This window comes from Neomonachus schauinslandi, chromosome 1 (assembly GCF_002201575.2).
Source record: "Neomonachus schauinslandi chromosome 1, ASM220157v2, whole genome shotgun sequence".
Lineage (NCBI taxonomy): Eukaryota > Metazoa > Chordata > Mammalia > Carnivora > Phocidae > Neomonachus > Neomonachus schauinslandi.
This window is the reverse complement of record NC_058403.1, coordinates 44621882-44647047: the sequence shown is the minus strand read 5'-3', so window position 1 is coordinate 44647047 and position 25166 is coordinate 44621882. Positions and strand designations below refer to the sequence as shown.

Below are 25166 nucleotides of genomic sequence, written 5' to 3'. Positions count from 1 at the left end.
CTGAGTTGATTTAATCTTTTTATACTTTAATGTTTATAATCAACTCAGATTGGAAACATTTGTTTTTATTTTAAAAATTGAAATATAATTGATAAATAACAGTTTCAGGTATACAACATTTGCTATTTGTGTACATTAAGTGATACGAATTGCTTTTTTTTTTAAAGATTTTTATTTATTTGAGAGAGAGAGTGAGCAGAGAGGAGAGAGCACAAGTCAGGGGAGGAGCCGAGGGAGAAGGAGGAGCAGACTCCCCATGGAGCAGGGAGCCCGATATGGGACTGGATCCCAGGACCCCGGGATCAGGACCTGAGCTGAAGGCTGCTGCTTAACGGACTGAGCCACCCAGGCACCCCCCAATTGCTTTTTTAAACTTTTTTTTTTTTTTCTGTAGCTTTATAAAAATATTTACTCAACTTCTGTTTGAGTGGTCTGTGAGGTTTATGGTCAGGCTTATATTGGCTTTACTTCTCTAGATAAAGGTTTTTTTCTTGTTTAATTACTATATTTTTGAGATTCTAAGATAGGCTTTTTTACTTTTTCTGAAATTGTGATGCATCTTAAGATTTTTACATGTTTAATGTGGTAGGGTATGTCATCTCTTCTCCCCTCCACCCCCAAAAGCTGTTAAAAAGAATGGTTGTCTTATAATACAGTAGTGTGAAAATCAGAGAAATAGTATATTTACCCAGTAACCTCTAAGCCAGTTTCCAATTAACTGAGCCTCAAATAATTTCTTTTTTTTTTTTAAAGATTTTATTTATTTATTTGAGAGAGAGAGAATACATGAGAGGGGTTAGGGTCAGAGGACGAAGCAGACTCCCTGCCGAGCAGGGAGCCCGATGCGGGATTCGATCCCAGGACTCCAGGATCATGACCTGAGCCGAAGGCAGTCGCTTAACCAACTGAGCCACCCAGGCGCCCGAGCCTCAAATAATTTCAATATGAACGTAGAGAAACAAGAAATGATGTAACTTTTGGCAGTATAAGTAATGAAATTTATATTCTAACAAAAGCATTTGTTATGCAGTGCTGGGTTTATTTTATTAGTGATTGTAGATGGGAAAAATGCTTTAAGTGATTTTATTTTTGGCTTACGTATTTTGTGCACTTTGTTTAACCACACTTCCTGGTGAATGTGCTCGTACTGTATTTATAAATTGTGCTTAAAGAAAAGCCTTTCATTGGCATCTTCCTACTGTCCACATCCCTTAAATAAATTTTAAACTGACCAGTTGTAAGAGATAAGAGATGTATGGCTTAATATGAAATTACTTTTTCATTATAGGGTACCTTAATGATACAAACCTTCTGAACCAATTTAACACTTTTTAAAAATTGGGAGCAATGTGTTGGGGGTCTCTAAGATCATCCCTAGGTTCAGTGATTTGCTGGGACTCAACAGCTGATTTATTATAACAATAGACTAGGTGCTTAATTGGCCCAGCAACTAGTTGTGACAATACATGTGAAATGTTGCCAACCAGGGAAGCTCATCAGACGCTTCAGAACTCAGGGTTTTTACTGGGGGCTGACCATGTAGGCATCCTCTGCCTGGCACCAAGCCCCAACCAAAATTCCAGACTCCCAGAAGGAAAACAGGTGTTCATTATAAACCACAGTGCACAAAAAATTTAGGCACAGTGAGTCACTCTTCTCCGTTAAAGGTGGTGGGAATGCTCCTGAAATCTTAAGTTCTCAGACAATAGCCATACACGGGGCCTTTCGAAGGATAGGCCTCTTCTGCACTAGCTGTGCTCTTTACTGAATCTCTTCATATCTCCTTGTTTCTACACCGCATCTGGGTTCCAAGTATTGGCAATACTTTGTCTCACTGAAGCCTTGATTCTTTGGTTGAGAAATCAAACTGGTCTGGGAACTTAAGAGGAATAGGGAACATTTTCAGAAAATGTGACTTATGGATGACATATCCTAAAACACCGAAATTTTTTTTGTTTTTTTCCTAAGCTTAAGCCCTTACTCCTCCAATGCAAGCTTTTGGTGTCGATTTGTATTCGTTTTCCACCTCAGTCCTGTGTTTTCCTATCAAAGGCACTTGATCTGAGCTGTTCATGGGTACAAAGTTTAGAAGCTAAAATGAGGCCACTAGAGTTGTATATTTTGATGTTTCCACTTCCTAAATTGTTCAATTTACATTTGGGTTGCATTCATTTATAAATTAGTTGTTGCAGTGTGTAACACGTATTCCAGGGTACTTTCTTGCCAGGCCAGACCACTAATTCTACTTAGTCCACTGTGTAGCTGAAATACACCTTAGTTATAATAACAAAAGAGCAGAAAACTGTGTTCTTACAGTCCTGCTAGCCCTACAAAACAAAACCATAACATCTATTAGTTACTGGACTCCGGGACAAATAGGTTTTTATAAGCATAATGGTTCTTAGCCTTTTTGGGGGGGCCAGGGACTCCTTTAAGAATTGAGTGAGAGCACTGTGCCTACCCCCCAAATCTATAGATATACATACACTTTGCAATAGAATCTTGCAGTTTCTGGAAATTCATGTAATTTGAAATATCATTCTTGAGCCCCAGATGAAGGACAGCTGCGTTGTAAGTGTAGCAGTCGTGTGTTTGGGGGCAGTTCTGAGAGAGGCTCAGCGATGCTGAGGAGTGTCGCTCCTCAGATGTGGGCCCGGGACCAGCAGCAGCATTGTTACCTGGGAGCTTGTTAGAAATGCAGAATCTCAGCCCTGCCTCAGATCTAGATGCCCAGGTGATGGGCGTGCGTGTTAAGGTTGGGGGGAGTGCTGTGTCTGAGGTTCCTGATGTTGGTATTTTATTGTATTTTATTTTAGTTTAAAAGTTAAAGCTTTTTAAAGATGGGGTATAACTAGCTTTAGCTTTTACTTAGCAGCCTCTTTTTTTTTTTTTAATGGGGGCAGGGGTTTCCGATAAAGTAGCTATTTTCAGGAGTAAGCTGCGAATCAAAAGTGAGGAGGTTCAGGTGGTAAGGAAGAGACTTGGGAGCAGGCAGCTTCTCGCTCCAGCCACCAGGTGCCCAGGGCACGTTGGCCGCCTTCCTGCACAGCCTGTGGGGGCGGTGCTGTGTCCAGGAGCACTGGTGGTGGGCCCCTGTTGGTAGTTCTTGAGGTGAGTGTTTGTAACTCAAGAGTACATCTAATTAGGTTTGGGACCTGGTGCTGACTGACGCCAAATTCAGGATTTTCGACTTCTGCGTCAACGGCCACCGGCTAAAACTGTGACCAGGAACTGCCACGATCGCAGAACCATTCATTTGGGATCATTATACCTCCTAATAAACAAACAATGAATTTCACGACTTAGTGCTTATGTACAAGAAAAACAAGCTTTCCTTTAGGTGGATCTGTAATCTGAGTGGTGGTTGAGGCTGAATCCTATCTTGGAAGATGCGATGTTGGCTGGAGGCTCGATCACATCCTGAAGGAGATGGCGTTGACTTCCGAGTTCTCCTGAAGGGCTACTGGCCTCGCAAGCTGTGTGCGTGATCTGCTGACATGAACACTGGCACTCCTGGTAAACCTAATCACGTGTGTGCTTCGTTCTCCGGTAGGTCCGCTTCCTCACTGAGGACAGAAGGATGCCGAAGAAAGCAAAGCCCACGGGGAGAGGGAAGGAAGAGGGATCTGCTCCCTGTAAGCAGCTGAAGATGGAGGCAACTGGCGGACCCTCCTCCGCTTTGAATTTTGAAAGCCCCGGTGATCTCTTTGAAAGCTTAATCTCGCCCATCAAGACAGAGACTTTTTTCAGGGAATTCTGGGAGAAGCAGCCCCTTCTCCTTCAGAGAGATGACCCTGCAGTGGCCACATATTACCAGTCCCTGTTCAGGCTGTCAGATCTGAAGAGTCTCTGCAGCCGGGGTATGTACTATGGAAGAGACGTAAATGTCTGCCGCTGTGTCAACGGGAAAAAGAAGGTTTTAAATAAAGATGGCAAGGTGCACTTCCTTCAGCTGAGAAAAGATTTTGACCAGAAAAGGGCAACAATTCAGTTTCACCAACCTCAGAGATTTAAGGTAACAGGTTCTCCCCATGACAGAATCATTTTATGGGTTAAAGTGCTAACGTTTGGCCACAGGTCAGCTCAGGGATGAACCTGTGATGATTAGCGTCCTGCCAGTTTGAGAGGAGGTACCACCTGTTTGCTCTTTAAATGAATCCCAGATTAGGAGATCCTGTGTTATCTTTTGGCTAAACTGTTAGGATCGCCCAACAACTCCGGGGGACATGATCATCGCACTGCAAAAACTATATTGCAAGTTTATAAATTAACATTAAACCTCCAGGAGCATGTTCTGTGGGGTGGTTTATGTTTTGGTGTATGGTAGACCTTTCTATTTGGTTTGTCCTGTCATTATAATTTAAGGCATGATAGCGTCAGGGTGATCATTTTCTTCTTGAAGTTGCTTCCCTTTACTACTTAAAACGAGCTAAGTAGAGGCTTCAGAGCTGTGACCAGATCAAGTACCAGATGCATGTTTAAGAAAGAGACTTTACCCTCATTAACAGCCGCCAAGTAGCTTTGAGGGTGTGGGTCCTGGAACTACTCCCAGGGAGGCAGTCATAGGTAGAAGATAGCTTTGATTTGCAAGTCTGGGAGAGTGGCTCACTTTTTATTTATTCTGTATCAGTGCTTAACATTCAAGAAATAATTAGCCTCCTCTCTGTTCAGTTTCTGCTTCATAAATGCAATCTTAGCTAATCTGCTTTTGTAGAGGTCTGAGATCTTTACATGACAGGTGGCCCAGAACAAATGAGGGTCTGTTCTCAGTTCAGAAATCCCCTTTCATGACCCATGGCTGAACCAAAATGGCAGCATGGGAGGAGGAGCAGGAGAGCGGTCCATGAGGTTCCATGGTGAGGATTCTGGCTGTGTGATGGCTCCTGGGACTTTGTCATCAGTTATCAGTAACGTTTCCAATGGCTGAACTCTGTTGCTTTGGTAGAGCCCATTGGCCAAATTTTCCTCTCTTGTCTAAAGGATCTTGAACCTATTTGTGCTCTGGATAAAGTTAAGTACTCTTAGATGTTTCAGTATAAGTCCTGATTCCAGATAGTCCATCTCATGCAGTCATAAGAAGTTGAAATGTTTCTAGAATGCAACCTTTTGGCCCAACACCCCCAAAAAATTTATAAATAACCTGCCAGACCAAGTCATGATTTGAATTCAGGAAATATGGACACCATGGTCTTCTCTCTGAGCTAGTCCTTGACTCTTTCCTTGGCTAGAAGCAGCACTTTTTTAAAAAGCAGGTTTTAGACACCTAATAACTATGAACATAAAAGGTCAATGAAGTTGATTATATGTAATTTGGTCACAAACCAGTAGAAAGTTATTATTTGGCATATGTGTGGTGTCCTTAGTGGCTGTCATTTCTGTCCTTAGGGAAAATCATCCTGGGCTTTTCCCTGTTCATCTCTTAAGTCCTGCACATTTCTCCTCTCTTTTTCCAGGTAGCCAAGAATGTATTTCCTTTGCCCTGTTGACTCAGCTCTTTGGCCAGGTTTACGAAAGTGGGAAGGATGAGCTTTCTCGGTCTAAACTCAGCTCCCCGGCTAGACTGGGATGCACCCTGCTTTTTCTCTTTCCACCACTTGAGAGACCTATAGGAGTTCACCCTCTTACAGTGGATGCTGGGTTCTAAATAGTTTATTATGAGGAGGTTTAGTGTTGTATGTGTGTTTAGGAATGTGCATATTAATATCAGGATAGAAAAAGTCGAGAGGCAGTTCATCACTGGCTAGGTTGAGAGAGTGGACAGTGCCTTGTTTATTGGGTTTCAGAATGTGCACAAGTTCTTATTCTAGTTGGTAGGGAAGTGAATAAGGAGGTAATCAGGGAACCCTAAGTTCCCCACCTTCTTTGGATAATCCATGTCAAAGTTCTGGGTGAGTTTACCAAATACACGTGTTCACTTTTGAACCTTCTTTTTTTATTATTTATTTATTTATTAGGGAGAGAACACAAGCAGGGAGAGGGGCAGAGGAAGAGGGAGAAGCAGGCTCCCCACTGAGCAAGGAGCCGGATCCCAGGAGCCTGAGATCATGCCCCGAGCTGAAGTCAGACGCTTAACCTACTGAGCCACCCAGGCGCCCCACTTTGGAATCTTCTAACAGACATTTGAAATAGGGCATTCATTGTGGTCTCTATTTTACATGTGAAAAAAACGAGTTCAGAGCTATGGACCTTTTCCATAGCTGCTAAGTAAGGACTTCTGACTCCAAATCTGAGGCATTTTCCTGTGATACTCTTAAAGATGTTAATTGAAATGTAGCAGGGTTTTGGCATGTTTGTTTTTGCCTTTCTTTAGTAAAGGTGTACCCATGGGCTTCTGGTCCCAGAAGCAGTTGCATTCAGTTTTGATTGTTATGGGTAGGTCAGTGGAGAGAGGAGGTTGTACCCACCGAGGAAGAGGCTTCCACCTTCCCTTTTCACTGCTCTGGGGTCCTCCTTGGCATCTCCAGACATAGCTGGGAATCCTGACCTAAAGAAGACAGGTCGTAAGAGCATTGTTTGTACCTAAGTCAGTGTTGGTGAAGCCCTAACACTTGTATACTGCCTTGCAACTGAAGTAAGTTCGCAGATAAGTTGTTTTATCAGTCTTAGTGGAGGAGTCCTCATTTTACAAATAAAGACGCTAAAGTCATTTAGTTTGTAGCTACAACTTGGATTGAGGTGGTTTGACTTCCTGTCTCTTTCTACTAGGCTATACTTGGCAGATTGAGAAGCTAAATGTCCAGGAGAAATGGAAAAATTGTGCAATTGATCGACCCAGATGCTTGAGCTGGGAACCATAAAGTCACCCATATGGCCCTGAGATGCCTCTCAGGCCATCAGAAGGAGAAGCCCTGGTTTTCTAATGGTTCCAGTTACCGTATAGATGTAATTACAGAGCCAGGTCCTGCTGGCCCTTCCCTGGTATAAATTAGGTGCTTTGAGAGCTCTCTTACCTCTTTGGAGCTATTCAGAAGCCATTAAATTATTCTTCCTCTGTTAAGTAGAACCCTTGATCTATAAATAGGGTAGCCCAGTCGTCTTCCTAAAGATGTCTCCCAAAGCTTTTTTCATACTGACCTAACTCTTTCCCACTTGATACTTTTAATACTGTAGATCCTTTTTCAGTCAAATGGTAGGATTGACTCTCAAGCTGTGGTCATTGGTTGACTCACCAAATTTTTAAAAATGCATTTGAGTGTCTTGTGTGTGCCGAGCACTGTACATTCATACTTGAGACTGAATGTCTTCAGTATCTGTTAGTGTCCTCGTAGGTGATTTGTGTTTTCTTTAAGATGATTCCTAAAGGGGCAGTATAGGGCCACGGCTAAAGGGCACAAGCCAGGCTGCCTGGATTTCAGTCCTGGCTCCGTCATATATTAGCCGTGTGTTCTCGTGCTTCAGTGTCCTCATCTGTGAACCGGACATTATGGTATTGCTCTCCTTACAGGACAGGGTTGTTGGGAGGGTTATAGAACCAGTATATGTAAAGCACTTAGAGACAGGGCCTGGCGGGGAAGAAGTGCTAATATCCGCCTGGCCTAATTGCTACCTCCCCTCTCCTTATCCACTTGGGAAAATCATTCATATTCTCTCTCTCTCTCATGAACTACTGTAGAACTCTCCCTGCACACACACCTACACCGCCCTCCCTGCAAAAAAACCCCTTGTTCTTTAACAAGTCTTTCCCACTTTAGTAGGGTGAACCAGGCACTAACTGCCCAGCCAAAGCCAGGAGGCTTTTAATCCCCTTCCCCTCCCGCACCCTGTCCTACTTGGTCCCTCACAGCCCATGGCGCTTCCAGGGTGCATCTCTGCCTCTCCTTCTCCCCCACCACCCTGCTCATCTCCCGCCTGGGCTGCTGCCTTAGTAGCTCCTGACTGATGTCTCTTGCTTTTCTCCAGGCCACTCTCCACACAGTAACCAGAGTGAGCTGTCAGAAATGTACATTAGATCGTGTCATTGCCGTGCTTAAAATCCTGCGTGACTCCTGATTGCCTGCCTTGCCAATTTCTCGGTTTTCTGTAGTGTTCTGCACTAGGAAGATTCTTGAGGGTAGAGGTGTTGGCTCTTTAACTGCTGAATTCTTGGGGATCTGGAACATAAGAGCTGTGCAGTAAAGACTGGCTAAGTGAATAAGAACATGTTCTTCCTCTTGTTTCTGACATATTTTTCACCTCTTCTCCCACCTTCCTTCCTTCCTTTCTTTTTAAGGATGAGCTTTGGAGGATCCAGGAGAAGCTAGAATGCTACTTTGGCTCCTTGGTTGGCTCGAATGTATACATAACCCCTGCAGGATCCCAGGGCCTCCCACCCCATTATGACGACGTGGAGGTAAGAGGAAGAACATTGTTCTGCTCGGGTAAGGAGTCACTGCAAGCCTGGGTTAGATGTCGGTTCAGTTCAGCTCTCTGAGCTTCTTGCCGTGTGGTCCCGGAGATCTTGACCTCACCCAGATGTTGGGTCAGGTGAATCCTGCCAAACTGGTTTCCTGCTCATTCTCAAAGGGGAGAGATGGTTTCTAACTTTACTAATATAAAGAGCTACACATTCCTATGAAACAGGTATTTATTGAATTTGTCTACAGAAAAGCGTGATTGGCTTTTTCTCTAATTTCACAATGTACGGGTTTTAGTAAAGTGAGGTCACAAGTAATCCTTACATCTGCTTTCATTTCATCCTTTTTTTGGAGCTGCCAAAAATAGATAATTTTTTCCATTTGTGAAAATCTTGGGGTGGCTTGAATGAAGGTCATGGTCTCACTTCGGCACTGGCACCTTGACAAGTGTTGATTCACTCTCATGTGGCTGCCGAACAAGTTCATTCTCCGTCATGGGTAGTCCATCGTTTTCTTTTTATGCTAATGCAACGGTATGAACACAGAGTTATTAGTAAAAAGCCCCTTCTTGCCCCTTTGAAAGCAATTTCATACCAATACATTTCCCAAAAGTTTTTGTTTTTGCTGTTATAATATTTAATTAATTTATTTATTTTTAAAGATTTTACTTATTTATTTGAGAGAGAGAGAATGAGAGAGAGCACATGAGAGCGGGGAGGGTCAGAGGGAGAAGCAGACTTCCTGCCGAGCAGGGAGCCCGATGCAGGACTCGATCCAGGAACTCCAGGATCATGACCTGAGCTGAAGGCAGTTGCTTAACCAGCTGAGCCACCCAGGCGCCTTGCTGTTATAATATTTTAAACAGAGCTTTAAAATATCTTTGGCTGAATGAAGAATAAAGAACTTGAAGTTTTCCTCTCTGCCAAGGATGATACTCAGGATTTTAGACCCTGAGGAATATCTGAAACTTGGCTTTTCCATCAGAGATTATGGGCTCTCAGCTGTCTGATAGAAGATTTAAAGGCAGGAGATGTGGGGATATAAAGAACCCAGTGAGGCTTTATTACAGTGAAGAGAATGAATATCCTTCCAGTATCAGGGTTCATGATTACCTGTTTTTAAAAGTGAAAACCACCAGCAGTGGCAACTTTTAAGTATAGAGTGAAATGCCTCACTAATCTCTCATTTTTATTTTTTACCTGAAATTTGTAATCCATCTAAGCCTTTGCAGGGCTAATCCTCTAGCAGCTCCGGGCCTCGTGAGTTGTCAGGAAGCTCGCTGACACTCCTGGGCCCTGTGGCTCCGTAGGTCTTCATCCTGCAGCTGGAAGGAGAGAAACGCTGGCGTCTCTACCACCCCACTGTGCCCCTGGCCCGGGAGTACAGCGTGGAGTCCGAGGACAGGATTGGGAGGCCGGCACTCGAGTTCACACTGAAGGTACGGGACTTCCATCATGGCCACAGCTTCAGACACAGGGTCCGGTCTGGGGTTTAGTGTGTGTGCGGGGGTCCCCGTGGGAGGAAATGCAAGAGCGTGGGCTCGGGCTGGCTCTCGCTCGCTAGCACGGGCAGCTTCTAAAGGAGACTTGGTGTTTGTACTGTAGAATTGAGCTGAGGAGACGTTAAGTTCATTTTCCAAACAAGTTTTCTCCAAATGTAATCCAAGTTCAACAGAAATGGACTGTGATTTCGTTGACCACCGACTTCTCTAGAGTAGAAGTGGAAAGTTCGGCCTTGGGCAGCTTCACCAAATCTAAGCCAGCTGTCGGGACCGGGCTGTAGCTTGCCTAGGCGGAGCACAGCCAGGGACCCCTTATTTTTTTTGTTGGGAAAATTCTAGCATGACCCACTTTCCTCCTGACTGTACAATAGACTTTCTCTGCACTCCCCTTCCTTACTCCTGTGTATAGTCACCAAAAGAATAGTAATCCTCTTTTGGATATAGTAATTAAGGGCTCTTCCTCCAGGAAGCCAGGTGGCTTGAGCATGGTGACTGGTTGGCTGGCCCCCTGCTATAGAGAGTCTGTCTTTGAGCAGTTAGCCTGGATTGACCACAGCCAATCCCTAGCAGGTGAGTTTGCTAAGAAAAAAAATCGTAGCGGGATAAGAATAGGTCCATAATTCAACTTTATATGTTGAATTAAGATATAACAGCTCAAATCATTCTAAAAATTCTACCAACCTGATATACTTGCATATAGTTATTATTTTTGAGTTTCTTGTGTCTTGAACTTAATAATTAGTTATAATTACTCAATACTTTATGGCCCTTTCTTGATTTTAAAAACTTTGCCTGGCTTGCCTGTGACTGGGAGAAACGATCTCCCTTTTTACGATGTGTGTTTATATTACAGGGGATTTAAATAGATACAATAAAGGTACCCTTCATTTTTTTTTTAAGTTCTTGGTCAGTGGTCAACAAACTATGACCCATGGGCCAAAAATATGTCCTGCTACCTGTTTTGGTAAATCACGTTTACTGGAACACAGCCACAGTCCATTCCTTTTGCTGTCTAGGGCTGCGTTCACATCACACCTGCAGAGTTGGCTGGTTGCCACAGAGACCGCGTGGCCCGCGAGCCACAACTATTTACTGTGGAGCCCTTCAGGGAAAGAGTTCACCAACCCTCACTCTTGGTGAAGCATGTTTAATAGTCTCGTGGTTGATTATTTTTAGGCCAAAGACTAAGCTATCTATGGTCTCTGAGGCCAAGGCTGAGTTACCTAGCCTGACACTGGCTACTTGCCATGCCCAAGAATGTTGATCTTTCTTGGTCTTCAGGTGTAGGTGGTGTGGGTTCTGCGAGGTGGTGCTGGGAGCCTGGGAGGAGATGGGGTGATACCCATTAATCACACCCATCCTATCTCAGTTCATTAAGAGCAGCCCTGAGTCTCCCAGGAGGAGAAAGACAAGCATTGTGTACCGTGGGTTTTTTTCCAAGTTGCATGTCTGTATACTTGTGGGTTTTAAATTGGTGAAGCTCTTCAAATGAAATCTCGTGTAAATGCCCAGTGTATGAAACAGAAAAGCTGAGTCACTCTGGGTGGGGTGGGCATAAAGGCCACAGTGAGGGTCACCAAACCCGAGGTCTTGGGATGAAGACCCCTCCTGCAGTGGGAACGCCACTCTGGTTTGGGGATCTGACACACCTGGGTTTGAATTCAGCTGCTGTCCCTTAAGAGCTGTGCATTCTTGGGCAAGTTATTTATCTCAGTCTCAGTTTCTCCTTTAGTGCAAGGGAGATCATAATATTTACCTTGTAGTTTGTAAGAATTGAAAAATATGTTTTTGATGCCTCCTTTGCAATGAAACTCCTTGGAAGAGATGGCTCTATGTCAATATATTTATTGCTGCTTATCAAATTCCCACAAATTCAGTGGTTTAAAACAACACAGATTTATTAACTTCTAGTTCTGCAGTTCAGCAGTCCAAAAGGGATTTGGTTTCACTTGGCTGAAATCAGGTGTTGGCAAGACTGATTTCCTTCCAGGGGCTCTAGGGGAAAATCAATTTCCATGCTTTTTCCAGCTTCCAGAGGCCTCCTGCATTCCTTGGCTCACGGCCCTTCCTCCATCTGCCAAGCCAGCAACGTAGAGCCTAGTCTTTCTCCCGCTGCCATCTCTATGGTTCTCTCTTGCCGTACCCTCTTCCCAATTTTAAGGATCCTTGTAATTACATTGTCCCTGCCTGGATAATCCGGACTAATTTCCCTGTCAGCGCCTTAATTGGCCTTGGCCGTGTGCCCTAAATATTTATAGGTGCCTGGGGTTAGGACGTAGATGTCTTCGGGGACCCAGTCACCGGTCTTCTCTCCTGCTCCTGGGCACTCCTCCCCACAGGCTTTCGTCCTCACCATTCCTCCAGAACCATTCTCCCCAAGGTTACCGGGCAATCCATGTTGTCAAGTACAGTGCTTACCTTCAAGTCCGCATCTCAGCAGCCCCCTGTCAGCCTCGTTGGACACAGTGGGTCACTCCTGCCTTCTGCACTGGGCTTCCAGGACGCCTCCCTCTCTTCTCTTTCCCACCTACTGGCTGTTCTTCCTCATCCTCCATTGCTGTTTTGTCCTCAGTCTTTTTGTCTCTGAAAGTTAGGGTGCCAGGGATTATTTCCTGGACCTCTTTCCTCAATCCACACCCACTCCCATGGTTTTAAATTTCCTCTAGACTGACCTACTTTCAGTGCTGTGTTCAGTCTCTAGCCCACATTTCTAAACTCTAGACTTACATCCAGCTGCCTATTTAATGTCTCCACTAAAAGGGTAAAAGGTATTGCCAATTTAATATTCTGCAAAGCAAACTCCCATTTCCCACCCTTTCCCCAGCCTCCTTCCCTGTAAATGCCTCACCATTTTCCTGCTTGTTCAGGACAAAACCCTTGGATATGGATCTATACAAAAGCCTCCTATTTGGTATCCCCATCACAGACTTTTCTGACGTAATGGTGATCATAATGATCCTTTTGCGATCCATTGAACCCTTTGCCCAGACCTCCAGTGGTTTTCTTTTAAATCCAAAATAAAAGCCAAAGTCCTTAAAACAGCCCAGAAGGCCCTGTAATCTGGCCCCTCTGCTGCCTTCTCACTTCATCTCCCACCATTTCCACCCTCACTACTCTCCTGCCACATTGACCAGTGCTTTTCAAAGGTGCCAAGCACATTTTCAACCTCAGGACCTTTGTACTGCTCTGCCTTCTGCCTGGAATCCTTTCTGCCCAGGTAGTCCCGTGGCTGGCTTGCTCATTTCCTAAAGTCTCAACTGAAATGTCATTGTAGCGGAGTGAGGTTTCAGTGCCCATCCTGGATAAAAATGGCACCTCTTACCCCAGGCACACCCTGCCCTCCACATCACCTTGTGCATCATTCCTCTCCTTCTGCTTCTTTAGCTTTCACTGCATTTACCACCACTTGACCTTATTTATTTACTGCTTTATTTTATCTGCCTTGCTCCAATAGAATGTTTTTATGGTATCCGTTGTCTCTTCTTTCTTCTCAAATGTTTGCTCTTTGTCTCAAATGAACTACAAAAGGGCAGACCTTGTTTTGTTCAATGCTCTATGCCCAGTGCCTACCTAGCATGGTGCCTGGCATGGGAGGAGGATGGAGATTGGTTAATCAAATGTTTGTGGTATGAATAAATGAATGAATGAAGGTCTCATTCAGAGGGATGGCGCAGAGACATTCAGCAAGTGATAGCTATGATTGTGAATAAAGCATTTGCTTGAGGTAGTAATTTCCCTGTCAGTTTGGTGTCATTCAGGGTGAATGAGCCACCAAGATCACTCTTATGAATATATTTAATTGTATATTGTTTCTTGCTTTAAGGAAAATCTTAACATTAAGAAAAGGTTGGGTTTTTTTGTTTGTTTTTTTAATCTGCTATTTTTTTTTTTTTTAAGATTTTATTTATTTATTTGAGACAGAGAGAATGAGAGAGAGAGAGCACATGAGAGGGGGGAGGGTCAGAGGGAGAAGCAGGCTCCCTGCCGAGCAGGGAGCCTGATGCGGGACTCGATCCAGGGAGTCCAGGATCATGACCTGAGCCGAAGGCAGTCGCTTAACCAACTGAGCCACCCAGGCGCCCTTTAATCTGCTATTTCTTGAGCTGCCCCTTGAGGGCCCACCCTCTTAACCAGTGAGCCAGACTGCTTCCCGTGGTTGCAGTTTTTTGGGTTTTTCATCTGGGTGGGATTAGGGAGGATGTAGCTTCAGGAATGATTTATGAAGGATACTTCTGTCCCCTGGCTTGGGCGAGACCTGGAACAGGGTAGAGGAGGTTCACCTGCCCCGGAGAATGACTGATCTCCAGTTACATCTAGTTTTTAGGTTCAAGTGAAGGGTTAAATGGTTTTTCATCTGTTCATCCAAACTTTCATTGAGCCTCTGTTGTACACCTGATGCCTTGGTAGTTTGGGCTCTGGGGAGTACATGATGGACCTTGACCCTGCCTGGAAGAGCTCACCAACCTGCTGGTGGAACGGGGGGAGGGGCAGGTAGAAGAGTAATTTCAGTACAACCACGTGGCTGTCACGGCTCCAAGAGCTCTGGAGATAGCATCTCCTTTAATCGTGAAAATTAAGTCTGAATTTTGGGCCATTGCCTCCGTTTTACCGGTGAAAGAACTGAGGCTTCAGGGAGGGTTCAGTAATTTCCTGGGGTCACTAGCCAGTAAGTGGCAATGTCTGTCTGACTCTAAAGCTCCTACTGTTCACCACTGCCCCATTTGAAGGGTGGAGAGGGAGGGTGCAGGCTCCCCAGGGTGTCACCTGGATTGGGGCGGGACAGTTTCAGGGGCACCTGCTCTCAGCTTGTGAATAAAGAAAGTGACTTCAGGTACTGAAACCCTCTCCAAGATTGGGGTTCACAGTGACAGGCTCACAGGCATGGTGAAGGTAGACTAGTGGGACCCCAGGAGCCCAGCATACAGACCACCTCAGGAATCACGAAGTAGAAGGTTTCTAGAATGGAAAACTGAAACTCAGAGCCTATTTTTGTCTGTTTAAGACATAGAGGACTGAGAAGACATCCTCCTTATTAACTCCCTTCTCCCATTTTTTTTCCTTTCTTTAGCCAGGTGATGTCCTGTACTTTCCCAGAGGGACCATTCATCAAGCGGACACTCCTCCAGGGCTGGCCCACTCTACTCACGTGACCATCAGCACCTACCAGAACAAGTAAACACTCTCCTCCCAGCCTTGCATCCCAGGGGAGCTCAAGCTGTGTCCCATGGCAACCGTATGCAGAAGGGAATGAGGGAGTTGCCCTGCTGTCCTGCTTATCCAACCTCAGGGGTTTCATTCAGGCGCCCTTGCTAACTTCCGGTTCCTTTAGAGTCCTATCCATGCCATTGGCCCATCTGGGGTTCCTCCTGCGAATGTCATGAACCTGACTGTACAGAAAATGGGACTTGCCCGGTGAGGGCTCTGTGGTTTGGGAAGAAAGAACCACAGCTGTGGTGGTGTGTTACTGACGCCTGGCTGGACTTGCAGTCTCTCTCTTTTTAACATTTTTTTATTGCAGTAAAATATTTATAACGTAGAATATGCCACCTTAACCGTTTTTAACTGTACAGTTTGGTGACATTATGTTCACACTGTTGTGCAGCCGTCACCACTGTCTGTTCCAGCACATTTTCGTCACCCCGCACAGAAACTCTGTGTCCATTGAAACCTCCGGATCTCTTGTAAGGTTTCCACTGTTCATACAAGTTCATGAAATGGAGTAGGAAAGCAAGTCTGGAACAGTGAGACCTAAAAGCACATGTGCTGAAAACCGTTCTGATTAAAATTGTGTTCCATTTCGGTGCGTGGCGCCTCCCAGGCCCTGGGCGGCAGCGGCCTCCCTGTGGGTCCCTAACAACGGCGACCTTGCTAGCCCCGGGCGCGTTCAGACTGCCAGTCGTCGATGCCCGGCAGCTTGTGGGCACCAGAGCCTGTGCAGTGGCTGGGAATGTGGGCCTGGGACTGAACTCGCACCCTGGAGCTGGTGGTAGGAGGGGAGACGGATCGGGGAGTAGCCGTGGGATAGCTTCCATCGTGGGTTTGTAGAGGAGACTCCTGAGGAGCGCAGAGGAATGCGCTGAGCCAAGCTGGGGCGTCAGGGAAGGCTTCAGAAATGACTTGACACCCAGGCTGAGTGAGTCTTAAAGGGTGAGTAAGCAGAGTGGGTCAGACGGTCAGACTGGGAAAGGCATTCCAGCCCCAGTGGACAGCAGGGCCCCTCCTACGTTCAGAGCCATAACTTGCAAAACAAGTTGGTAAGCATGACTTCTGCTTCCTCATCTGGCGTTTCTGGGTGAAATGAGCCCCTGTGTTTAGAGGCTGACCAGAGGAACTAGCTGGAGCCTGGCCTACAGTTAGGGTAGTCCTTGCCCACAAGCAGACCAGAGCTTATATTATCCTTCCTTTATGAAAAATGCTCTTCTTACGGTGGCTAGGCAGATTCCTTGCATAGCCACGGGGAGGCTGGAACCAGGAGTTCCCAGTGAGTGCCGAGCAGCTCTGGGCCTTGGCAGCCAGTTTGGCCCCGTGGGTGTCCACGTCGCTTCTGGTATCCTGCCGTTAATGTGACTCAGCTATTTCCCTTTCTGGGATTCTCTGTCTTTTGCATTCATTTAATGCCCCCAACTGGTTTTCTAGTAAGTGGTTTTTCATGCACTTATTTTCCTTCCTCACCTTCTGTTTACTCATAACATTGACTCATCCATAAGCCGTCATCAGTTACTTGTCTGACCTCCCTTTTTCTCACTAGACCTAATAGCTTCCACTTCTGCTAAACTCTTTCCCAATCCCAAGAGTGACGATCTGGTGGGCTGCCCCTGGGTCCCACCCGTGCCTTCTCTGGTCAGTTGGGGAGGGGGACGGGCGCCGTGATTGAGGAGCCTCGGGTCAGACTCTGACCTGTGCTCTATTCGGTGGTGCTGGAGCTAGAAGGGGACAGATTGGAACTCGGGAACCATTGCTCCCCAGAGATGTCCCTGTGCCGTGGGCCTGGTACCCTGGAAGGCACTGGCACGGTGAGGATTTGGGGCCTTTTCCTGACACCTCTCAAGGAGACATTGTTGGGAACGTCTGGGATCTGGGTGTGGGACAGCAGTGGGTTGATTTGGCTGTTTTACCAAAGTGAACCCCTCAAGAAATACTAATCTCAAAGTTTGGTCTAAGATCCATTCTGCCTCTAACCAGAACACAGAGCTTGGTTTAACTGCAGTGCCATCTCTCCATGAGCTACTGCCGCACGATTTCACCCAGGACCCTGCAAAAGAAGAGCTTATTTTTGTGCTGGTAAAAGAGCTCCAGGAGAAGGTTCATTCAATCAGATGGGAGGTTGGGTGTAACAGTAAGTTGCAAAGTATGAGGACACCAAATGTAGACGTCTTAGGGAAAGTGTCGCTCATGTGACTTTTTTCTTTGGGCACTTTTTTGGAAGGGAAGCATTAAAGTGTTAATTTTGCTTACTGAGTGAGAAGCAAAAGTCATACTGTGAATTCCCATTTTTGCACATAGCCAGCAATTTGAAATCTGCTGGTGACACTGAGGGAAAATTATAAACAGCTAGAAATATTTAAAGAGAGCAACACCACAGAGCGTTTCTTACAGTGGCACACATTTAGGAGCGAGCCGATTGTAAATGCCCCAGACAAAGTACAGGTAATTGAACACCGATGCTCATCCCTCGACGTTATTTTTGGCCACTGGATTCTACCCTTCTAAGCACTGCTAGAGTTTTAACAAGTTGCAAATCGATTGTTTTGAAATTGTTGATGTTGGATATTTCACTGAGGAAGAGTGCCCCTCTTTTATGAGGGAAAAAGGAAAATGTAATGTGTAACAGTTCAGATAATTACACAGTCCAGGGATTTTACTGTTACCCTAAATGTATTTCTTTTTGAAATTTGAACATAAACTATTTTTTTAGGTCCTGTGATTGTTAAAATTTCCTACAGAGTTCCTCTCATAGACACTTGTGTTACAATTGAAAACATTAAAAATAAATTGGGCCCTTGAACTTCCCACTTTACACCTGTATAGGATTGTGTGGTATCTTTTAAGAGAAGTCGTGAATAAAGCCTAGCCTCCTACCTTTTACCTTTCCACGTGAGTGTCTGGGAAAGGGGAGGGGAGAAGCAGTGTGATTGATGAAGGCCTTCAAGTTTTTTCGTGCTGAGTAATGTCACATTAATGGAACTCACAGCGCCTGGGGAGTTGGAATGTAGTTTGTAGCTTCGGGATTTACTAAGTAATCAGTGTTTTATGTAGATTCTTTGGGTGTTCACGGTTTTCTTTCTTGGTGTGTGTTCCAGTTCGTGGGGAGATTTCCTTTTGGACACTATTTCGGGGCTTGTATTTGACACTGCAAAGGAAGATCTGGAGTTCCGGGCTGGCATACCCCGGCAGCTGCTCCTGGTAGGGAGTAAAGGCTCGGGGATCCGGGGGGTCGGGGCAGGGGGTCAGTGGCAGCCCAGGCCAGCGGAAGCTGTGGCCTGCCTCCTAGGCAACCCCAGGATCCTTCTTTCCGCCAGTCAAGCCCAGCTCCTGGGCTGCATGCAGCGCTGCATGCTTTGCAGGGGAACGTGGCGCTGCACGGTCTGTGGGCCCCCAAGAGCCAAGGCTGTTGCGCAGGCAGCCCCTCTTTCCGCACAGCGAAGGCAGGGTGGGAACGCTGGCTGAGGAAGTGGCTGAGTCACTGAGGCACGTGGCCCGGAGAGCCGCAGATTCGGCCACTGGCTTACGCAGGAGAGACCCGCTGGAGATGCTGGCTGGTTATGCTCCGCGTACTGCTCTGGACACCAGGACCTGCGCGGGAAGTCCTGATGGAGTTCGGACCAGGACTCACTTCGGGGTTTTCAGCAGGTGGATGCCACAGCTGTTGTGACGAGAAGGTTAAGTGGCTTTCTGAGGACCCTTGCTGACCGGCTGGAGGGCACCAAAGAGCTGCTTTCAGCTGACATGAAGAAGGATTTTGTTATGAACAGACTTCCCCCTTACTATATGGGAAACCGAGCCGAGCTTTCGACGCCAGGTGGGATATTTTGAGGCTTTCCTGGATGGGCTCCTCTTTGCGCAGATGGAAAGAAAGAAGCATTTTAGAATTAAGGTGGACCTAGATCTATCTTTAGCATGTTATGTTTGGATGAGACATGCTATAGCTTTAGGGATCCTGCATCTCATAAGTCTTTTGCAAAGAACTTGCGTCCCACTTGATGGGGGGAAAGAACCGTGTGATTGTGGGTGAGAAATATGTGTATGGGCACTCTGGTATTCTCCATCTTCAGGAAGTTCTAAGAACTTGAACACAGGGTTGTCACTAACCTGCCCCGAGTCCCAAGTGACTATTTTGTGACTGGTTTAGGCTGCAAATGACCTAACACTTGGATAGATGGTGATAGCAGACCATCAGTACAACACTCCTGCAGTGGGACAAATGAATTTAGGACTTGTTGCAACAGGGAAGACCACACTGCTGGGAGTTACGGGTGATCTAAGTAAAAGAGTGTTGGAAGGATTCGGGCTTGAGTTAGGTGATTTTTCAGGAGGGTTAAGAAAGCAGGGCTTTGTTCTGGGGTGGCCGCTGTCAGAAAATGAGTGTGATTGGGTCTCCTGTAGGCAGGAGGAGTGAAATGAGGCTGAGGTTGCAATTAGTAAGGCAGGGGCAGCCGCTCAGATCAGCAGGATAGGGACGTTTGGTCATTTTTGAGGTTTGGATAGTGTTCTCGCTTTTGCCTGAGTTCTGACATGCTGTTGGAGTGGCCTTGTTTTCGCCTTGCCCTCTCACAGAGTGGCCTGGTTGAATGTTGGTGTTCTGTGGAATCGTCTGTGTTCAACAGGAGACACCGAGACACGGCTGTGGGTACCAGGCCAGCTCTCCGGCTGCCTTTCTCCTTCTCTGTGGGGTTGAGAGGATTATTTTTACTAACGTTTATAAAAGCCTTCTTTCTCATGGTTGAGACCCACTGAAATAAGACAATCTATAAGGTCGCCTTTAACATTGATTCTGCTTATAATTTTAGTATCATCTTTGGGGGAAGTTTGGAATTTGTTTTTGCACCTATTCAAAATAGCAAATTTTTACCAGCATGTATTTCAGTCTTTAGTAGAACAGTTTTCAGAGTATCAGCTTATGGCACAGAATATCTTACCTGAACCCTTCTTTGTCTTAGCCATTAGAGTCCATAACGCTATGTTCCCTCAAGACTGTTTCTTCAACCAGATGACCCTCTAAGGCCAGTCTGTTTTTAGTGGCTACTTTTTTACAAAGTTAAATCCAACTTGGAAAATACTTTTTTTTTTTCTTTGAGCTTTATTAGGTGGCTTTCATGACACTACATTTGACCTACATGGATGGAATAAGTTGCTAGGATTACAGAACTAGTTGTTGGTGAGATGGTGCGGTTTGAACTCAGGTAGTCCATACTTCTGGGCTCCACACGTAGAGCAAGCGGCAGACGGAGGCTGCAACCTGGGAAGCGAGTGTTGTGTGCAGGTTGCACGGCAGCACTGTCTGTTGGGACAGCCGCTCTGCTTCCGGGGCATGGTTTAGATCTATCAGATGTACCTACCAGCATCTATTGTTACTTATCTGTTACACGCCTACACTGTAAGAATGAGCTCCGTAATGATGTAAACTATACTTCAGTATCATTATAAATACGGGGTAAGTCAGTACTTGAGTTGGAGGGCACCCCATTTGGATTCACCGCACACAAGTCTGAGCCTGGGGTTCCTCTAGTGAAGGCTGGCTTTCTCTCTCTGGGTCTTCTAGGTGGACAGTTACCAAGGTTGGACAGCACAGTGAGACTGCAGTTTAAAGACCACACCGTCCTCACAGTAGGGCCGGATCAGGATCAATCTGTGAGTATCCAGAGAGGAGGAGGTTTCCTCTCCTCTCAGGACATTTCCATCACAGGCCTCAGGTTATCAAACTAACAGATGGCCCCTACCTTTCCAAACCCTTTGGGCATCCATCTGTTCTCCTTAGTGCCCTGACTTTACCTCAGAGGGTGCCCAGATTCCCTATGCCAAAGATGACTGACTATTGGGCATTTGAGGCTTGCCCTCCTCCCCACAGATCCCTCCTTCATTTCCTTCATGTGGTGATGGACGCCTGGTCTCTGCCTCCTGGTTCAGGCCATACTGCTCTTGCTCAGACAACTGCAGACCCTTCCTTGTTCACACACCTCCCTCACGCACTCTCCCATCCTGCACCTTGCCCAGTCGGTCATTACATATGGTTTTGTTGATGTTCTTCTAGATCATGGAGAAGAAAATTTATATTATATAACCTTGCCACCTGGCCCCATGGTTTACTGATCCTAGACTCAATGGAAAACTTTTAGAAATTATAAATTCCCAGGCTTCACTTGGTCTGGGTTAGAGCTTCTGTATTTATATCCAAAGCTCCCTGTACAATCCTAAGAACCTTGGGAACTCTTCCATGCCCTATGACTTCACCTTCTTCCTAGTCAGCTATCTTGGGAGGTGCTCCATGAATGAGTAGAGGGGCTGTGAGTTGGGGGCAGCTAGATGTGTCCATAACCAGACTGTCACAGCCATCGGGGCCAGACCTGCGGAGGACTGGTTTATAATATATGTAGAAAACCTCAAAAGTACGCACTCTCTTGTATTCGTCTCTCAAAAAAAAAAAAAAAATCCTAGTAACCCTTATCTAAGAGGTGACAAGGACTGAGGTTCTGGTCACTGTAGGATGGATGGACAGGGAAGTAGACTATTTGAGAGGCTACTGTAATTGGAAGTTTTTATAGATCCCACAGCTGGTATTTCTCAAGAAGTAATACTCCGTGGTGTTCACAAATTGCCAGCTTATAACTAGGAATGTCATATATGGATATAAAAAAAAAGTGCTGGCTGGATTAAATGAAACGAATGTTTCATTGATAAGTTGATAGGTAAGTGGTTGCTTTTTCATTAAGCCATATTTCTGATGATGCTCTATGAGCTACACTGTTATATCTTTAAAAAAGTGCCTATTTGCTATATACAAAAAGTAATCTGAGGAATATAGTTTGTGTATATATATCCTAACTTTGTGCCAAAAAGATTCTTGGTGTTAAATTTTGTTATTGGAGAACCCTCCTTGTATTGACCTCCTCGATATTGTGTTGACAGCTTAACTCTTACCTTTTTTTAAGGATGAAACTCAGGAAAAGATGGTTTACATCTATCATTCCTTAAAGAATAGGAGAGAGACACACATGATGGGAAATGAGGAAACAGAGGTCTGTTCCAACCTAAAATATCTTTACTGTGATTTGGTGATGGCTGGGAAGAATGTGTTACCTTTGATTTATGGGTGATGTGCTTAGAGCCCTTGCACGGGGATGATTAAGGATGATTAAGTCAGACAGTTCTGTGATATACGTACACATACACCAGCTTTAAAACATACGAGCTGGGACCCTGTAGCCTCGTAGGAAATGTGTAATGTCATAAATATGAAGTATTTCAAACGACTAATTTCTTAGGATATAAAGTAGGAGACCTTTCGTGAAGTCTAAGTTTTTATATGGGAATTGGCAAATTCTATACGTTATCTAGTTGTAAGGCTATCAGAAATACTGAGAACTATACAAGTTATGAAAATACCACTTTAATATTTTTTATCTGACTAGTGTATCCTTTTCCAGTCCCATGGACTTCGCTTTCCTTTATCACATATGGATGCACTGAAGCAAATTTGGGGTCACTCAGCTATTTCTGTCAAGGACCTGAAACTGACTACAGATGAGGAGAAGGAAAACCTGGTGTTATCCCTCTGGACAGAATGCTTAATCCAGGTAGTCTAGGGCCTGTCCAGAATCAAGGGTGTACCGTCTCAGACACGTGCGCAAAGAAGAGCAACGATGTGCTGCTTCTGTCGACTGGGAAGGGCCCTACAACAGCCTTCCTTACCTTCATGGAAGAAGGGGGTCTCAGAAAGTAACCAAACCGTACTTTGGATAAACTCATTTAATCCAGTGTGGTAGAAAAGGCACAACTCCAATAAATGGATCATTGACATTTAAAGGTCACTACCTGGCTTTGTCTTTGTTCTTTGGAAGAAACTTCTTTAAAGAGCCTTATTGGCTCTACAAAAATCTTTTAAACAATTAACACAAAGAATTTAAATTGTTTTTTTACAATGAAAATATATACCTCCGTGTATACACAGCCCCCTCCCCCGATTAAAATAAAGTTACCCGGATAACGTAAGTTTCATTAAATACTGCCACCCTAATGAGAGGCGCTCCCATCTATGGGCATACATGTGTTTTACAGATGCTGCTTCAAAGATGACAAAGAGCCTGAGATTGAAGGAAAAAAAATCAGTATTTACATGGAAAGACCAAGTCTCCATAAAAAAATGCTCAAAATATTGGGTCTTTGTACTTAAACAATTCACTGTTATTTTACATTCTAAAGTGCATAAAGGTTGATAATTCAAAAATATCACTGGAGTATTTAATCTTTCTATATAAAAATAGATCAGACAGTTTTCTGCTTTCTGGTAAAAGTTGGTGACGAATGGAACAGCTGTCTCAAGTTTAAAACCAACTCAGGAGGGAAAAATACTTAAGAATTGTATAATTTTTAAAGGTGGTAATGATTACCTGATAGCCTACCTGATTTTGCTTAAAAATGGAAATAAAAACTGAGTTTTCAGCCATTTCATTAAGTAAAATGGTATAGTCAAAAAGGCTCAAATACTACTTGGTTTTAACTTAAACATTTGAAATTTCCCTTTACTTCAGACAAAGAAAAATTTGACTAAACAACTCCTTGAGGGCAGATCAGGCAAAATCTAGGGTGAGGTGTCAGCACCAGGACAGGTGACCACCGATTAAGAGTCTTGTCACACGGGAGAGAGTAAGGATGGTCACGAGTTATTTGTGCTTTTTTAGTTTGGCCACAGAAAATATGCCAATACTCGAGCCTCCTTCCTAAACAAAGCCAAGGTCCTTTCCTGGGGTCAGTTATAAGTATGAATACTTACGGTGCTTCAGTTATAAAAGCCTCAGTAGAGAAGACCCTTTAAGGCTTATCTAATACAGCAGCTTAATAGGAAGGTTTATTAAATATGTTTTCAGGCATTGCTAAAAAAAAATTATTTCTCTTCTTGCAAAAGGATGACTTGACCTAAAGGAATTTGTTTCCCTGTGCTTCGCACTCACACACCTGTCTCCTAGGATATTAACAGCTAATACAGGCTGACAGAGTCACCAGGGTCCTACAGTGGCTTTCAGGAGTAGGACTTGTGTCTGGTGGAGAGGAGAGAAAGCACACGCTTGAGGGAAGTTGCTCACCAGAAAACTGGAGACCAATCAGGACTAGAATCTTTCGCAGAAATCAAAATGTGCTTTTCATAGGAATGCTAAACAACTGGCAAGAATACTTGAGTGTTGCCATGGTTAAGAGCAATGGTCTTGGAAGCTAGGAGAAAACTTCACTGTGCTCAGTGATGCAGGAGCGTGAGGACAAGTAGCTTCTTTTCCCAGGGACAGGAGGTTTGTTCTTTGCTCTTTCTAGAGATGCTGCAGATTCTCTCACAATATTTCAATGTCCCATTTCTGTGTTTCTGCTCCCTCCAGGGGTTGATTTACAATTACATGAGTCTTGTCATAATAATTTCCTCCTAAAATAGGAATTCCAAAAGAAAGGATTATTTGTTCACACAGGTGCTTAACAATGTTCAGCCCACCGAGTGCCGGATTAAGACTTCATTCCTGGGGTGCCTGGGTGGCTCAGTCGGTTAAGCGACTGCATTCCGCTCGGGTCATGATCCCAGGGTCCTGGGATCGAGCCCCACATCCGGCTCCCTGCTCAGCGGGAAGCCTGCTTCTCCCTCTCCCACTCCCCCTGCTTGTGTTCCCTCTCTTGTTTCTCTGTCAAATAAATAAAAAATCTTAAAAAAAAAAAAAGCAGCCTGATGTGGGAAGCTGAGTTTAAATAAGCTTAGCTGTGATTAACCTCAAATCAGACCTCAGTATGACTCAAACTGAAAAACTAAGAGGTAGAACAGTTGACTGCAAAAGCCGTGTGCCCAGCACCACGGTTCTGGAGAGAGCTCGGGCTGGATGTTGGGCACGGTTTCTGTTTCCACACGGACAGTGGCTGTGACTAAGCCAATTAAAGCAACAGCCCAGACCTTGCTCAATTCCAAAGCAAGTTTAAATGATACCTGCCATCAATTTTAAGTGAGGGCTTTTAAGGACTACAGCAATTCATGGCAAAAAGAGGTTTCTTTCTATGAAACGGGACATTTTATGGCTGATGAAGCTTTAAATTTAGAATTGTTCTCAAAGATCATGTAGCAAATGAGAGTTTTACAACTGTCCTAA

At 44.9% G+C, this 25166-nt stretch overlaps 2 protein-coding genes across 3 annotated transcripts in view; one reads left to right on the top strand and one right to left on the bottom strand.

The window, feature by feature from the left end:
* Nucleotides 1–3558: 3558 nt before the first annotated feature.
* Nucleotides 3559–22904, top strand: RIOX2 (ribosomal oxygenase 2). Of its 2 annotated transcripts, none has more exons than XM_044919589.1 (9): nt 3559–4015; nt 8210–8329; nt 9643–9771; nt 14903–15006; nt 18135–18237; nt 18685–18853; nt 20594–20682; nt 21981–22067; nt 22476–22904. In XM_044919589.1, the coding sequence occupies exons 1-9, from the start codon at nt 3581–3583 to the stop codon at nt 22632–22634; spliced, it is 1395 nt and encodes a 464-aa protein (XP_044775524.1). In that variant the 5' UTR covers nt 3559–3580; the 3' UTR covers nt 22635–22904. The 2 variants fall into 2 exon arrangements, with proteins under 2 accessions (XP_044775524.1, XP_021543638.1); XM_021687963.2 differs by having other exon boundaries at nt 18682–18853.
* Nucleotides 22783–25166, bottom strand: part of CRYBG3 (crystallin beta-gamma domain containing 3) — a 105941-nt gene continuing 103557 nt past the window's right edge. Inside the window, exon 23 of the mRNA XM_021687965.2 lies at nt 22783–24460. Within this exon, the coding sequence (XP_021543640.2) occupies nt 24372–24460 (89 nt within the window). The 3' untranslated portion in view covers nt 22783–24371. The remainder of the gene's footprint in view (nt 24461–25166) is intronic.

Bases quoted from the DNA above. Each gene is read 5' to 3' on its own strand.
- RIOX2 (XM_021687963.2), top strand. From the start codon at position 3,581: ATGCCGAAGAAAGCAAAGCCCACGGGGAGAGGGAAGGAAGAGGGATCT. The intron at 9,772-14,902 runs GTACGGGACTTC...TCCTTTCTTTAG, and splicing joins CACTCGAGTTCACACTGAAG to CCAGGTGATGTCCTGTACTT. The intron at 20,683-21,980 runs GTGAGTATCCAG...CCTTTTTTTAAG, and splicing joins GGCCGGATCAGGATCAATCT to GATGAAACTCAGGAAAAGAT.